The sequence below is a fragment of the Chlorocebus sabaeus genome, chromosome 9 (assembly GCF_047675955.1).
Source record: "Chlorocebus sabaeus isolate Y175 chromosome 9, mChlSab1.0.hap1, whole genome shotgun sequence".
Classification (NCBI taxonomy): domain Eukaryota; kingdom Metazoa; phylum Chordata; class Mammalia; order Primates; family Cercopithecidae; genus Chlorocebus; species Chlorocebus sabaeus.
The window spans coordinates 122,554,361-122,570,488 of NC_132912.1; the positions used below are offsets into that span (position 1 = coordinate 122,554,361).

General features: G+C 42.6%; 1 protein-coding gene across 2 annotated transcripts in view; it reads left to right on the forward strand.

Moving 5' to 3' along the window:
* Positions 1–3,843: 3,843 nt before the first annotated feature.
* Positions 3,844–16,128, forward strand: part of SEC23IP (SEC23 interacting protein) — a 50,298-nt gene continuing 38,013 nt past the window's right edge. Inside the window, exons 1-4 of one of the 2 annotated variants that reach the window (XM_007964265.3) lie at positions 3,844–4,082; positions 9,730–10,262; positions 14,259–14,469; positions 15,591–15,784. In XM_007964265.3, the coding sequence (XP_007962456.1) occupies positions 3,920–4,082; positions 9,730–10,262; positions 14,259–14,469; positions 15,591–15,784 (1,101 nt within the window). In that variant the 5' untranslated portion in view covers positions 3,844–3,919. The remainder of the gene's footprint in view (positions 4,083–9,729; positions 10,263–14,258; positions 14,470–15,590; positions 15,785–16,128) is intronic. The other variant, XM_007964264.3, reaches the window with a different exon arrangement.

Below are 16,128 nucleotides of genomic sequence, written 5' to 3' on the forward strand. Positions count from 1 at the left end.
GACCAGCAGAGAGCAGGAAAGAAAGAGAGAGAGAGAGAGAGAAAATCAAGGAGAGAAGGAAAGATGGGGAAAGACGGAAAGTCGAAGAGACAGAGAGGAAGAGACAGAGACAAAGAAGGAATCAAAGAGAGAAAGAGATAGAAAGTCAAAGAGAAAGAGAGAAACATAGTAAAGAAAAAACAGTGTACCCTATTCCTTTAAAAGTCAGAGGAAATTTAAAACCTATAATTGATAATTGAAGGTCTTTTCTGTGACCCTATAACACTCCAACACCACCTGGTTGTCAGTGTAAACAAAGGCATAGCCTGAAAGCACTGAGGCCACTGACAACCCATAGCCTTCCTATCAAAAATCCTTAACCTAGCAGGTTTCCTAACAGGGGACCTAATATTAATTACCATACAAAGGTCCGACCAGAGCTAGGGGGAACTCCCTTCAGGACAGGACTGATAGATGGTTTCTCCCCAATGATCAAGGGAGAAAGACATAATGAGTATTCAGTAAATGATAAGGAAACTCTTGAATAAGCAGAGTTAGGAAAATTGCCTAATAATTGGTCTGTTGAAACGTGCTTGAGCTGTTTGCACTCAGCCAAACCTTAAAGTACTCACAGAATCAGGAAGGAGCCATCTATACCAATTCTAAGTTAATACGGACTGAAAGGGGTCTTATTACATGTATTATCCTACTACCACACACTCTCAAAGGATTTCTCAGACAGTTTGCAAGAAATAACAAAATCTATCCTTATTCTACAATCCCTAATAGACTCTTTGGCAGCAGTGACTCTCCAAAACTGCCAAGGCCTAGACCTCCTCACTGATGACAAAGGAGGACTTTGCATCTTCTTAGGGGAACAGTGTTGTTTTTACACTAACCAGTCAGGTATAGTATGAGATGCCACCTGGCGTTTACAGAAAAAGGCTTCTGAAATCAGACAACGCCTTTCAAATGCTTATATCAACCTCTGGAGTTGAGCGATATGGCTTCTCCCCTTTCTAGTTCCCATGACAGCTATCTTGCGATTACTCGTCTTCGGGCCCTGTATTTTTAACCTCCTTGTCAAATTTGTTTCCTCTAAGATCAAGGCTATCAAGCTACAGATGGTCTTACAAATGGAACCCCAAATGAGCTCAACTAACAACTTCTACTGAGGACCCCTGGACCAACCCGCTGGCCCTTTGACTGGCCTAAAGAGTTCCCCTCTGGAGGACACTACAACTGTAGGGCTCCTTCTTCACCCCTATCCAGCAGGAAGTAGCTAGACTGGTCATCGCCCAATTCCCAACAGCAGTTGGGGTGTCCTGTTTAGAGGCGGGATTGAGAGGTGAAGCCAGCTGGACTTCCTGGGGTGAGTGGGGACTTGAAGAACTTGTCTGTCTAGCTAGAGAATTGTAAACGCACCAATCAGCGCTGTGTCTAGCTAGAGGATTGTAAATGCACCAATCAGCACTCTGTAAAAATGTGCCAATCAGTGCTCTGTGTCTAGCTAGAGGACTGTAAATGCACCAATCACACTCTGCAAAAACGCACCAATCAGTGCTCTGTGTCTAGCTAGAGGATTGTAAACGCACCAATCAGCGCTCTGTGTCTAGCTAGAGGATTGTAAATGCACCAATCAGCACTCTGTAAAAATGCATCAATCAGCACTCTGTGCCTAGCTAAAGGACTGTAAATGCACCAATCAGCACTCTGTAAAATGGACCAATCAGCAGGATGTGGGGGGGGGGGGACACAAATAAGGGAATAAAAGCTGGCCACCCCCTCAGCCAGCAGCAGCAACCTGGGTCCCCTTCCATGCTGTGGAAGCTTTGTTCTTTTGCTCTTCACAATAAATCTTGCTGCTGCTCACTCTTTGGGTCTATGCCCCCTCTAAGAGCTGTAATACTCACTGCGAAGGTCCGAGGCTTCATTCTTGAAGTTAGTGAGACCAAGAACCCACTGGAAGGAACCAATTCTGGACACATGACCACCAAGAATTGTCTTCTCAAGGACCTGGGGGTTTGTCTCTTGAACTGCAAACATTCAAAGGTGCTTCTCATTCTCATTCCCAGTCCCTATGGCTACCTTGCTCTCTTACACCACTGCGTGTCATGAAAACAGAAGAATTATGTGTCTCCTCTGGATAAGCATGGATTAACACACGCAGGTGGCCTAGTTGCAGGACCAACCACCTCTTCACACTCCTCAGTGCCTTTCCCTTAGCACACCACAGCCTCTAAAAAGCCTCCAATCTTTTGTTTCAGCAAAGTTGTGTTCAGTTCATGCTGGACCCACTTCCCTACTGCAATAGTTTTCATTAAATAAAATCTAATTTACTGCTTTAACGAGTGTCCCACTTAAAAATTTTTTTTTGACAGTAAGCACATGAAATCATTATTGAATTAATAAATTTAGGTTCTACATAGGTGGAAACAGCCGGGGAGAGTTTCATTATTTTGAGTGTTCTTTTGGGATCTCCTCTCCCAACCTCCAAGAAGCTGAAAGATTGCTTAAGTTATATTTTCTTTCAAAATCTCTAACTATGAAAGATGACAATTATGTCCAAGTTATCCACAGTACCTTCTGGATTGAAACAGTCAGCTTACTGTGGATATAGAAAGCTATCTAAAATGTCAGATCTCTAATTTCAATGTCCTGGTTTCTTTTCTTTCTTTTTTTAACGAGACAGGGCCTCGCCTTGTTGCCTGGGCTGGAGCACAGTGAGTGGCAAGATCAGGGTTAATTTAGCCTCAAGCAATCTTCCCACATCAGCCTCCTGAGTAGCTGAGACTATAGGTGCCATGCCACCACGCCCGGCTAATTTTTGCATTTTTAGTAGAGACTGGGTTTCGCCATGTTGGCCAGGCTGGTCTCAACCTCCTGGGCTCAAGCTGTCTTCCCGCTCTGCCTCACAAAGTGCTGGGATTGCAGGCCTGCGCCAAGGCGTCCGGTTTGATTTCGTTTTTAAATATTTGTTTTTGGCCGGATGCAGTGGCTCATGCCTGTAATTCCAGCACTTTGTGAGGCTGAGGCGGGCGGATCACAAGGTCAGGAGATTGAGACCATCCTGGCCAACTCGGTGAAACCCCATCTTTACTAAAAATACAAAAAATTAGCCAGGCGTGGTGGCAGGCGCCTGTAGTCCCAGCTACCCGGGAGGATGACGCAGGAGAATCACTTGAACCTGGGAGGCAGAGTTTGCAGTGACCCGAGATCGCGCCACAGCACTCCAGCCTGGGCAACAGAGCGAGACTCGTCTCAAAACAAAAAACAAAACAAAAAAACCAAAAAAAAACCAAAAAAACAAACGAAAAACACAAAACAACAAAAATAAATCAAAGATTTTTTTTCCCCCTATGTATTAAACACTTAAAAAAATTTTACCATTTCTATTTCTGGGTCAATGCCAAAGTTCAGTTCAGTCCAGAAAGAGAAGTGGTTTTGGAGAGGGTGTTTGGTTCGGCCTTGCATGCGAATTCCTACACAACCCTCTTCCTCCTTTCCTCCTTCGGGCAGCGTCCAGCAGGATTCCGCTGTTCCTCCAAAATCTTTGTCAGGAGAGTCATCTTGACAGTACTTTTAGGCAGCCCATAGATATCAGCCACAACCTGTGACTCTCAGGGTCAATTGCGTGTCAATTCCCACTTCCATCCAGAACCTGCGGGGACCACGCCCCCACGCTCCCTCCCGGCCTTTGCCTCAGCCCCTCTCCGCCTCCAAGGGTGTCACGTGCCAGACTCGGGCGGGAAGACATTGCCGCCATGTTGATTTCTGGCGGCGCTGGCTGGGGGAAGGGAGAGGGCGGCTGACTAGCTACCCGTAGTTCCGGCTCCTGTGCGCAAGTGCGGAAGTGCGCTGGCCGGGAGAGTGTTCGGTTTCCGGTCAGTGGTGCCGTACTGAGTACCCGGAGACGTGTATCGGAAGGTGGGCCGCAGCCATGGCGGAGAGAAAACCTAACGGTGGCAGCGGCGGCGTCTCCACCTCCTCGTCGGGCACTAACTTACTTTTCTCCTCCTCGGCCACGGAGTTCAGCTTCAATGTGCCCTTCATTCCAGTCACCCAGGCCTCAGCTTCCCCGGCCTCCCTGCTCTTGCCCGGAGGTAATAAGGGGAGGGCGGGGGACGTGCTGTGACAAGGGTCAGACGGGAGATACTCCTTTTGCCTCCAGCTACCCTCTCGATAGCTTGCCAAGATCATTAGTGACCAGGTTTGAGTGGGTCGGGGGCTTTGGGATCTTGGAGGCGGCAGGTGATGCGATTTGCTCTTCATTGCAGAAACCCACTGTTCCGAGTTGTCCAGAGTGCTGGACATTCATTCGTACACTGGCATTCCACAAATCTTTGCTGAACACCCGTTGTTGTTACGCCAGGTGCTGGCAGGGAATGCAAGTAAACAGTGGCCCTCTCCTAGGGTACAGTAGTCTATCTCCCACTAGGAGACTCCTAGGTATCGATACGGTAAGATACCTCCTAGGATGGACTGTGCCCCTCTCCTGGGATATGATACACTGTCTCCTACTAGGAGATTGTTGTGATACAGTAGGATATCTTCTAGATTACAGTAAGATATCTTGTAAGATGGACTGTGCCCCTCTTCTAGGAGAAACGTAATATTTGTGAAGTAGACATATAAAATGCATTCCTCACCTTTTTTTTTTTTTTTTTTTTTTTGAGACGGAGTCTTGCTTTGTCGCCCAGGGTGGAATCCAGTGGCGCGATCTCGGCTCACTGCATCCTCCACATTTCGAGTTCAAGTGATTCTCCTGCCTCAGCCTCCCGAGTAGCTGGGACTACAGGCGTGCATGCCCTGCTAATTTTTGTATTTATAGTAGAGACGGGGTTTCACCATGTTGGCCAGGATGGTCTCACTCTCCGGACCTCAAGTGATCCGCCTGCCTCGGCCTCCCAAAGTGCTGGGATTACAGGTGTGAGCGCCTGGCCAATTTTCGTCTTTCAAGACAATCCATCACTTCTTCCAAGAAACTTTTTCTTGTTCTCTTAGGACCCCACGCCTATGTGCACTCCTAGCTCTTTTTTCATATTTGTATTATTGTCCAGGGAGATTGCTTTTTTGATGATGATGTAGCATAGCCCAGAGCATGGTGTTTAGGAGCACAGACTGTATTCCAGTCCTTGCCCTGCCAGTAACTTGCTGTGTAACTGTAGGAATTTTAGTTTACTTCTCTGTGCTTCAGTTTCTGTATATGTATAGCCTCACAGAATTATAATTAGAAATGCTCTAATTTTTGAAAAGCACCAAGTATACTGCCTGCCAGACAGTGTGATTTAATGTTTGTGAAATAAACACACCTGCTTCTCCATTTGGACTGCGGTCTTCTTCAGCAGCTATGACCTAATTGCCTTTTTATTTCCAGGATGTTGTTTAGGGCCTAGTAAGTAGATCGTCTTTGAATATTGAGTTTGCAGTGAGTAATTTATTCTTGTTTGAAGGACTAAAGACAGTTTCATGGAGAAGCGAGGACAGGCTCGCTGGAAACAGCTGTACATAAAGGTTCCCCTGCCCATGTGTTAATGTTTCTTCTTGACGCTGGTCACTACCTGACATGTACACATACTTGTTTATTCCACTCCACTAGGATGTAAGACCATGAAAGCAAAAACTTAGTTTTATTCACGATTATATTCCCACTGCGTAGAATGATGTGTGGTATGTAGTAGACCAGTTATTCAGTGGATGTTTGTTGAATGAGTAAAAGGATGGGAGTCAAAATGATGTCTCAATTTGACCTGTGGTTGAAAGGTTAGGCGTTGCTGTCTTTGGTGAAGAAGCAGCATCGTTGGAGCAGAATGCTGTGAGAGGATGCAGGAATAAATAAGGCTTTACCTGGGGTTTTCTAATCATCCTCTGCACCATTAAAGTTGTTTGGTTATGTCCATCTTCCTTGCTATGTAGTATTTGGTTTGTGTGTCACTGTGAATTCATGCTAAACATTTTCATTGTGAAGTCTAGTATAGCTATACCTGTCTTTAATGCTCTTATTTCTTGGAGACAGTCTGTGTGTGTGTGTGTGAACATTAATAGTTTTTAGAACTAAAATTCATCTCTAAAAATCTCAGAAACCCATTCAGAGAATTTCCAGAGAAAAAGAAGAAACAGTCTCCTTGGAAGCAACAGTTAATCATATAAGTGAAAGAGACGCAGGAAGCAATTTCATATATTCAACAGACATGGAAGGCCTGGCACAGTGGCTCACGCCTGTAATCCCTGCACTTTGGGAGGCTGAGGTGGGTGGATCACCTGAGGTCTGGAGTTCAAGACCAGCCTGGTCAACATGGCAAAACCCCATCTCAACTAAAAATACAAAAATTAATTGGACGTGGTGGTGGGCGCCTATAATCCCAGCTACTTGGGAGGCTGAGCACGAGAATTGCTTGAGGTGGATGTTGCAGCGAGCTGAGGTCATGCCACTGCACTCCACCCTGAGCGACAGAGTGAGACTCCATCTCAAAAACAAAACAAAAACAAAAACCAGACATGGATTGAGCAGTTTCTATTTGCCAGGCATTGTTCCAGAAGCTGGGAGACACAGAAGAGCAGACAGCCCTGCCCTCAGTGACTGCACAGTATATATGTATACACACACCCACCTGTGAAAGCAACTGTGATACAGGTTTAGAACAGTTAGAAAGAGGGATTGATAGATGGCTGTGAATGCTGTGGGTCTCAGGCTGGCTGAGCTGGGGAATGGATGTCCCTTAGGCCTTCAGGGCCTCTTAGGGGAGGTGATGCTTGAGCTGAGTGTTGAAGGATACATAGAAGTGAGGGAATCTGGAGAGACAGGCATATGTGAAGTCTGAAGCTGTGAGAAAATCTGCAGATTTGGCAGGAGTTAGTGGTTGGTGGAATGGGACAGGGATGGAGCTCATCCCTCTCTCCTGTCTTTTCACCTTTGTCTCCTCTCCCGTGTGTCCTCTGCCCCCAGTAGATCACTTTGACTAGAGTGTGGGCAGTGGAGTGGCCTCGGTGGTCTATGGGTCACATATACCATACTCAGGAGGAGTTTGTAGTTCATCTTGTTGGGTTTTGGGAGCCTTTGAAGGATTTTCAACAAGGCAGTGAAGTTAGATGTGTGTTTCAGAAAGACTGGAGTTTTCTCTAGTTGCACTGGAATAAGGTTGACTGTAGCAAGAGGATTCGGTTGGGAGGCATAGCGAGAGGCTGGCAGCGGCGATGGCAGTCTAGCCCAAGTCAGCCACATTGGGTGTGAGGAGCCGGGAGCAGACGTGTGAGATGTGTAGACTACACACTTATAGAGACTCACAGAAGACCAGAGTGTCAGCTCTGTCTGTCAGCACAGAGGCCCATTTTTGTTTAGTTTTAGACCCAAGACTGAGCTCTGTACATAATGCATCCCGAGTAAATATTTCTTGAATAAAGATTTGAATGATTAAATGAAGGGTATGAGAGAGAGGGAGGAGTCTGAGAGACTTGAGGTTTCTGGTTTGAATGTCTGAATGGATGTTGGCAAACATCGGTGGATATAGTGAAATACAGAAAAGGGAGCACGGAGGTGCGTAGTTAAGATAATAAACTGTTTTGGGCTTACTAAGCGTAAGGTATATTTGGCTAAATCTGCCAAAAACATTGAGGAAGTAGTTGGAAAACAAGTTCTGGAATACATGACAACAGTCTGGGTTTGCGATAGAGTTGGGAGTGTCACAGATATACAAGTGCCTATTAAAGTTGTGGCTTTAGATGACATGTGTCCAAATGAAATGAGAAAGGGCCCCAGAGGTGAGGGCAGCAGTATGTGGAGAGCATTTCATTTGTAGTTGATGCTGATCAGAAAAAAGTTTCTTGGATCAGGTTGACCTCAAGTTTTTTTAAAGGATGAAAGATACCACTGAGGTTTTTTTTTGTTTTTTTTTCCTTGCTTGCTTTTAATTGTTGGGAATGAATTAAGAAATACAGGTAAGTCCAAATGAGGGTCACTGACCTGAAAAGAGGGGTGGGAGCTGGACATATCAGAGAAGTGGAATGATACAGACTGACACAGGGCCTCGTGCAGCAAGGGATGTTTTATTTTTAGTTACAAAGAAAATATCAAGAGGAGTATTTCGAATAGTGGAGTATTTTAGTTAAACTGATGTGTGTGAATTATGGGAGCTCAAGAAGCTCAAGCCCTAGTCTCAGCAGAGGTCAAGAAGCTTGGAGCCCAAAGCTTGGAAGAAGGCTGCCTTTTGGCAGGTCTCCAAGGGCAGGGACCAGAGTGTGCCTGTGTGCTGTGAGTGAGTCCAGCCCTCTGATGGATTCCATGCCGCCAGCAAGGAGGTAAGAGGGAATGAGGCAGGGGCAGGGAAGATTAGGAGGAAGAAGATGAAAGCTACAAGCTAGTGAAAATAAAAGTTTAGTAAGGAATAATAGGTGGACTTTTGAGGAGATGTACAGGAAAAATGCTTTTGTTTTACAACTTGGAAGTAGAACAGAAGCTAAATTGGAATTGTTAATACCCACAGTGAACATCAGGTTGGACAAAGGGATGGGAGATTTTCCCTTGGTTAGAAAGTGACCTTTTCAGCAGTTTGGTATTCTAGAATGATAAGTGTGTGGTAGTACATGATTTTAGGGAATGGCAATTAATGGTTGACCTACTTTGCCTTGGGAATACAAATACCACGTGTTCATTTGTACAATAAGTGCTTTGTAGGTAAGATTCCTGACACACCCCTTCTTGTTAACAGAGTTATCTTTAGTCTCTCATTATCACTATAGAAATAAAATTATGCGTATTTGGGTAGTAGAGTAACAATTGCATTATTTCTTACTAAGAAAAACAGATAAAAAATAATATGTAAGGCCAGGCATGGGGGCTCATGCCTGTAATTCCAGCACTTTGGGAGACCAAGGCAGGCAGATCACTTGAGGTCAGGAGTTTGAGACCAGCCTGGTCAACATGGTGAAACTTCATCTCTACTAAAAGAAAAAAAAATACAAAAATTAGCTGGGCATGGTGGTAGGCGCCTGTAATCCCGGCTACTTGGGAGGCTGAGGCACGAGAATTGCTTGAACCTGGGAGGCAGAGGTTGCAGTGAGCTGAGCTCGCGCCACTGCACTCCAGCCTGGGCAACATAGTGAGACCCTGTCTCAGGAAAAAAAAAAAAAAAAAGTAAAAATAGTAAGTATAGATTTTGTTTCTATTTTTAAAAACTTCCATATACAAATATATATTTACAAAATAAATAACAAATAACTATTTGTATTTATTTTAAAAGTATGGAAGGGTGTGTAGTAAAATGTTAACTGTTAACAGTGCGATTGTCTCTGGGAGGTGGACTTATGAATGAATTATAATTGTTTCCTCTTACGTTTTCTTATTCATGTTTTCTAGTTTTTCATTTCTAAAGAGCAAGTTTTCTTTTTTCTTTTTTTTTTTTTTTTTGAGATGGAGTCTCGCTCTGTCGCCCAGGCTGGAGTGCAGCGGCCAAATCTCAGCTCACTGCAAGCTCCGCCTCCCGGGTTCCCGCCATTCTCCTGCCTCAGCCTCCCGAGTAGCTGGGACTACAGGCGCCTGCCACCTCGCCTGGCTAGTTTTTTTGTATTTTTTAGTAGAGACGGGGTTTCAGTTTTCAAAGAAAAAAAGAAAAAACTTTTTTTTTTTCTGTAATGCAGAAATAGCAAGTTTGAAGAACAAATAAGGAAGTATAATTGCTAGCCCTTCCTTATAGAATCGTATCTGCGGAATGATAGAGTACCCTTTAAACCACATGCTCTCTTGTTCCATTTCAGAGGATTCCACAGATGTTGGTGAGGAGGACAGCTTCCTTGGTCAAACTTCTGTTCACACGTCTGCCCCACAGACAGTTAGTTACTTCTCTCAGGTATCAAGCAGCAGTGATCCTTTTGGGAATATTGGACAGTCACCATTAACAACTGCAGCAACCTCAGGTGGACAATCAGGATTCCCCAAGCCCCCGACTGCTCTCCCTTTTACAACTGGATCCCAAGATGTCTCGAATGCGTTTTCACCATCCATTTCAAAGGCTCAACCTGGTGCTCCACCTTCCTCACTGATGGGAATAAATTCTTACCTGCCTTCTCAGCCAAGTAGTCTCCCTCCTTCACATTTTGGGAACCCACCCCAAGGAGTTCCCCAGCCAGGATACAATCCATATCGCCATACCCCTGGCAGCAGCAGGGCTAATCCTTACATTGCACCACCCCAGCTGCAGCAGTGTCAAACACCAGGCCCCCCTGCTCATCCTCCACCGTCTGGACCCCCTGTTCAGATGTACCAGATGCCTCCAGGATCTTTGCCGCCGGTATGGAGACATGATTTTGTGTCCTACTTATTAACTCTGTTTCTTCTTTCTCACCTGAACCTATGTTTTAAAAAACATTTCACATCTTACAGTCAATATGATGACAAATTAGTTTCAGAGAGTATTCTTTGTAAGCTACATGAAGTAAACATTGTTTTAAAGATAGCTTATTGGATGGCTCATATTTTAGTGTGTATTACTTGTTTATTGAAGTAGTAATTGATTTTAATGAGTTAGCTACATGTCAGTATTTCCAGATTTTAGAGTAAGGTAAAAATAATAAGTGTTGTCTAGCGACATATGAGATGAAGCAGTTATTGTCTTAACAGACCACTAGTTTCTCATCTTTTAGTTACACTAGTCAATCAAAACAGTCAATTACAGGGACTAAAATTGATTACTTCAGTAATTTCTTTTTATTTATGGAGTTTGGATCTAGATCAGTCAAACTCTATCTAGGGGGAGTTGGTGGAATAACATATTCATTGGGTACATTTTATGAAATTCCCTTATGCATTTTTCCCAACTAATTGTTCATTTGATTTCCAAAGAAAATCAGTGGAATTAAACAAAAAGAGAAATGATTAAAAAGAATTAAGAACCCATTTCGGTGTGGTGGAGATAGCAGTATTGTGATCAGAATGTAACTAACTTCTCTGTTAGAGAATGGACTCTGTTTTATCATTTCGTTTAAATCATACCAATACACAAATTTTTGACAATGTTGGATTTCGGCATTCTGAAAAGTAACCAAATTCATAGCATGTGGTATATAGTTAGTATTTTTGCTAACTATAACGAACTAATTATAGTTTGTTGCTTAAAATTTTAAAAAGGTTTTTAGATAATAATTTTAAAAATGATAATTTCAAACTTGAAAAGTTGCAAAAATAAAAATAGTACAAAGAGTACTCTGATATCCTTCACCAGGTTTATGTATCATTAACATTTTATCCCATTTGTTTTTTAATTTGTGCCTGTGCACACACTGGTATATGTGAGCCTTCTCCCTTTCCCCCATGCCTTTCTCCCGCCCCTTCCTCCTACTTCTCCTCCTGCCCCTCCCTATTCCCTTCCTTCCCCCCTTTGTTTTTTTCTTTTTCTGTATATATGCAGTTTTGGGGGGAACATTTGAAGGTCAGTAAAATACATTATGATTTTTTACTCCTAAATTCCTGGTGTACATTTGCTAAGCATAAGGACATCCTTCTATATAACCACAGCACAGCTATGGATCTCAGGAAATTGAGTGTTGACATAATACTTCAAAATGATTTTTTAGAAATTATGTGTATGTATGTATATATACGTGTGTGTGTGTGCGCATATGTGTGTGTATATATATATATTTTTTTTCTTTTTTTTGAGGCCAGGTCTTGCTCTGCCACTCAGGCTAGAGTGCAGTGGCATGATAACGGCTCACTGTAGCCTCAAGTTCTCAGGTTCAAGTGATCCCCCTACTTCAGCCTCACCAGTAGCTGGGACCACAGGCACGTGCTGCCATACCTGGCTAATTTTTTTTTATGTTTTGTAGAAATGAGGTCTCACTATATTGCCCAGGCTGGTCACAAACTCCTGGGCTCAAGCAGTTCTCCTGCCTTGACCTCTCAAAGTTCTGAGATTATGGGCTAAATTGTATATGTCTTTGAGACTGGGTCTCATTCTGTTGTCCAGGCTGGAATACAGTGGCGCAATCACAGCTCACCTGCAGTCTCAAACTCCTGGGCCTCAAGTGATCTTCCTACCTCAGCCTACCAAAGTGCTGGGATTACAGGTGTGAGCCACCACACCTGGCCCAAAATGGTGTCTAATTCAAACATTTAAAAATAAGTATAGTCTGATTTTAAAATCATTTTTGTAGAAAATTTGAAAAATGCCGAATATTGAATTTAATAAAAAATGTCTGTAGATAATCACTGTTTTCATTTTGTTATATGTCTTTTTTTTGGCAAACATCACAGAGTACCTGTGGTTTCTATAATCTATTTTTTTTTTGTGAATATACTTGAAATGTTACTAAGATTTTTTTCTAAAACATTAATTTTTATTCTTCTTCCTTGTTTTTTTTAAAGAGATGTTGGGTCTTGCTCTGTCACCCAGGCTGGAGTGCAGTGGTGTGATTACATTCTACTGCAACCTTGAACTATACTTCAGCCTCCGGAGTAGCTGGGACTACAAGTGTGCCCCACCATGTCCGGGTGATCTTTAGATTTGTTTGTAGAAACAGGATATTGCTGTGTTGCTGATGTTGGTCTCGAACTCCTGGCCTCAAGTGATCCTCCTTCCCTGGCCTCCCAAAGTTCTGGGATTATAGGCATGAACCATCATGTCCTCTAAAACTTTTGTTTTTGTTTATTTACTTATTTTTTTTTTTCAGCTATCTCCTGCAGAAAGGATATAAGACATTTTTAATGACTCTGGACGATCTAGCATTTGAGTGAAATATTATTTAATCAGGCTTCTGTTAGGCATTTTTATTATTTCCAGTGATTTCCTATTTTATTTTATTTGTTTTTTTGCAAACATTCCAAATTTATTAATTACAATTTTATAATCAATATTATTGAGGTATAATTTACATACAGTAAAAGGCATCCATTTACAGTGTACAATTCGATTTATTTAAAGTGTACAATTAGCTGAGTTTTGACAGTTGTACACACTGATTTCCTATTTTAAATAACCTTTTGGTGTACATCCTTGTGGGTAAATTTTTTTTTTTATTTTTTATTTATTTTACGAGACAGAGTCTCGCTTTGTTACTCAGGCTGTAGTGCAGTGGTGCAATCTCAGCTCACTGCAACCTTCGCCTCCGGGGTTCAAGCGATTCTCCTGCCTCAGCCTCCCAAATAGCTGGGATTACAGGCCCATGCCACCACATCCAGCTGATTTTTGTATTTTTAGTGGAGACAGAGTTTTACAATGTTGGCCCGGCTTGTCTCGGACTCCTGACCTCAGGTAATCCACCCACCTCAGCCTCCCAAAGTGGCAGGATTACAGGCGTGAGCCACCATGCCTGGGCTATTTGTTATAATTCTTTTTTTTTTTTTTTTTTAATTTATTTATTATTATTAAACTTCAAGTTGTAGGGTACATGTGCACAACGTGCAGGTTTGCTACATATGTATACTTGTGCCATGTTGGTGTGCTGCACCCATCAACTCGTCATTTACATCAGGTATAACTCCCAATGCAATCCTATCTTTAGGATAAATTCTTAGAAATCAAATGAGTAGATCAAGGAATAGGCATATTTTAAAGGTTCAATAGGCCGGGCGTGGTGGCTCACGCCTATAATCCCAACGCTTTGAGAGGCCAACGCAGGCAGGTCATCTGAGGTCAGGAGTTTGCAACCAGCCTGACCAATCTGGAGAAACCCTGTCTCTACTGAAAATACAAAATTAGCTGGGTGTGGCGGCGCATGCCTGTAATCCCAGCTACTCGGGAGGCTGAGGCAGGAGAATTGCTTGAACCCGGGAGACGGAGGTTGCGCATTGCGCCATTGCACTCCAGCCTGGGCAACAAGAGCGAAACTCCGCCTCACACACACACAGGAAAGGTTAAATAAATCATGGAAGAAGTATTGCTAGATTGATTTCTATAAAGGTGTTAGTTTACTTTGTTCTGTGAGAAGGTCTAGTTCACCTGGTAATTGATTTTTTTCTAAATTTTTAAATTTTTAATTTTTGTAGGTACATAGTAGGTGTATATGTTTGCGAGTTATATGAGATATTTTGATACAGACATGCAATGTGTAATCATCACGTCAGGATAAATGGGGTATAGGTATCCTTCCCCTCAAGCATTTATCCTTGATTTGGGGTTTTGTTAGGTTTAAAAATTCTTCTTAAAATTGCTTTGGGGTCTAGTTATTACACTATATAATTGTCCAGGTATACGTGTAGGATAATTACTACTAACATCAGTTTGGGTGTGAAGCATATTCAGAATTCTTTTGGACAAGTCTGACAGTCTTAACTTTGCCGTCCCCTCCAGGTTCCTCCTTCAATGCAGTCTCCAGCACAGCAGCAGGTACCTGCCAGACCTGGGGCTCCCTCTGTTCAAGTGCCACCTCCTTTTCTACTTCAAAACCAATATGAGCCTGTTCAGCCCCACTGGTTTTACTGCAAGGAGGTAGAATACAAACAACTGTGGATGCCTTTTAGTGTGTTTGATTCTTTGAATCTTGAAGAAATCTATAATTCAGGTAAACATTGGTCATGCATCATTCATACTTGATTTTAGGAAGAGAAGGAATGAGTATTTATCCATGATGTATTTTCTGTGACTGTCAAATTCTTTGATCCTTATAGACCCCAGATTCTACCTTAAGATGACGATAATAATAAAAGTCCTGAGTTACTGGGGTAAGGTATTTGAAGAAGTGTTTTAGTAATTTACTTTGTAGTTTAAAGGTATTTTGAATCAGAGAACTTGAGCAGTTCATATAATCCAAGTTTCAATTTTTCTGTTTCCCTTATTCATTTGTAGTTATGGGGGCATTTATAAAGGGCTTTCTGTGGAACTCTCGATCTGGAGATGCTCTGTGAAAAAAGTGTTCCCTGGTCAGATGAGGTTTGGAAATGCTGCTCACGGTATCTAGGTCTTGAGAGAGATGGTGTGCAGGAGTGCGTTAATGCTTTGAGAAGTCCTGCAGTGTAGAAACGTGTTTCTTTGTTTATCCTGGTATTATTTGATCGTGGACTTAAAAGTCACCTATTAATGGCCTTTAGAAACATATTCCATGGAACATTGTGTTACGTAGATATTATTGTTCTGATTTTTTAAAAAATCCATCAGTTCTTTGAATTATGTTTTTAAAGTTTGCCTTGACTGTTTCTTTTGTGCTTAAGAAGAGTCATAATTTTGAGCAGCACAGATTAATCTTAAACTTCTATTTTTAAATAAAAATGAGCTTAGTTTTTTGTCTTTAAAGACTGAGTAGTCACCATATTCATTATTTGTTATTTTATTTTTATTTTCTTGAGACAGAGTCTCACTCTGCTGCCCAGGCTGTAGTGCAGTGGTGCAATCTGGACTCACTGCAACCTCTGCTTCCTGAGTTCAAACAATTCTCCTGCCTCAGCCTCCCAAGTAGCTGGAATTACAAGCATGTGCCACCACACCTGGCTAATTTTTGTATTTTTAGTAGATGGGGGTTTCACCATTGGCCAGGCTGGTCTCAAACTCCTGACCCCAAGTGATCCACCTGCCTCGGCCTCCCAGTGTGCTGGGATTATAGGCATGAGCCACTGCGCCCAGCTGATTATTGATTATTTTAAAATACGCCTTGCAGCAGTCAGGAAAAGTGTTAATTTTGTTCTCTAGTTCAGCCAGATCCAGAGAGCGTGGTTCTTGGCACGGATGGAGGGCGCTACGATGTTTACCTCTATGACCGAATAAGGAAGGCTGCCTACTGGGAAGAGGAGCCAGCTGAAGTGAGACGCTGTACTTGGTTTTACAAGGGGGACACAGATAGTCGATTTATTCCCTATACTGAGGAGTTCAGTGAAAAACTAGAGGTATGGGAGCTTTATTTCTTTATGAGTTTCTTTAAAAAAATGTAGGTCCTATATACATTGGTGAGTAACATTGACAGTGGAGCTGACTTTACTTACAAGACAGCTTGTCTTGATGCTGTTCACGGAGAAGATTACTTTTTAAGTGGTGTCATCACTCATGAGGTGCTAATCGTGGCATCTGTGTCTAAAGATGGAATATGGTTTACAGAGGTACATCACAGATCTAACAAGGTGCTTGTGTCAAGCCTTCAATAGAACCTAGGCTGCTGGGATTTGTTGTTGATAGAAAATGCCAGGCATATGGACATTTTCAAATTAATATTCAGTAAAAGGCTTGAAATTAA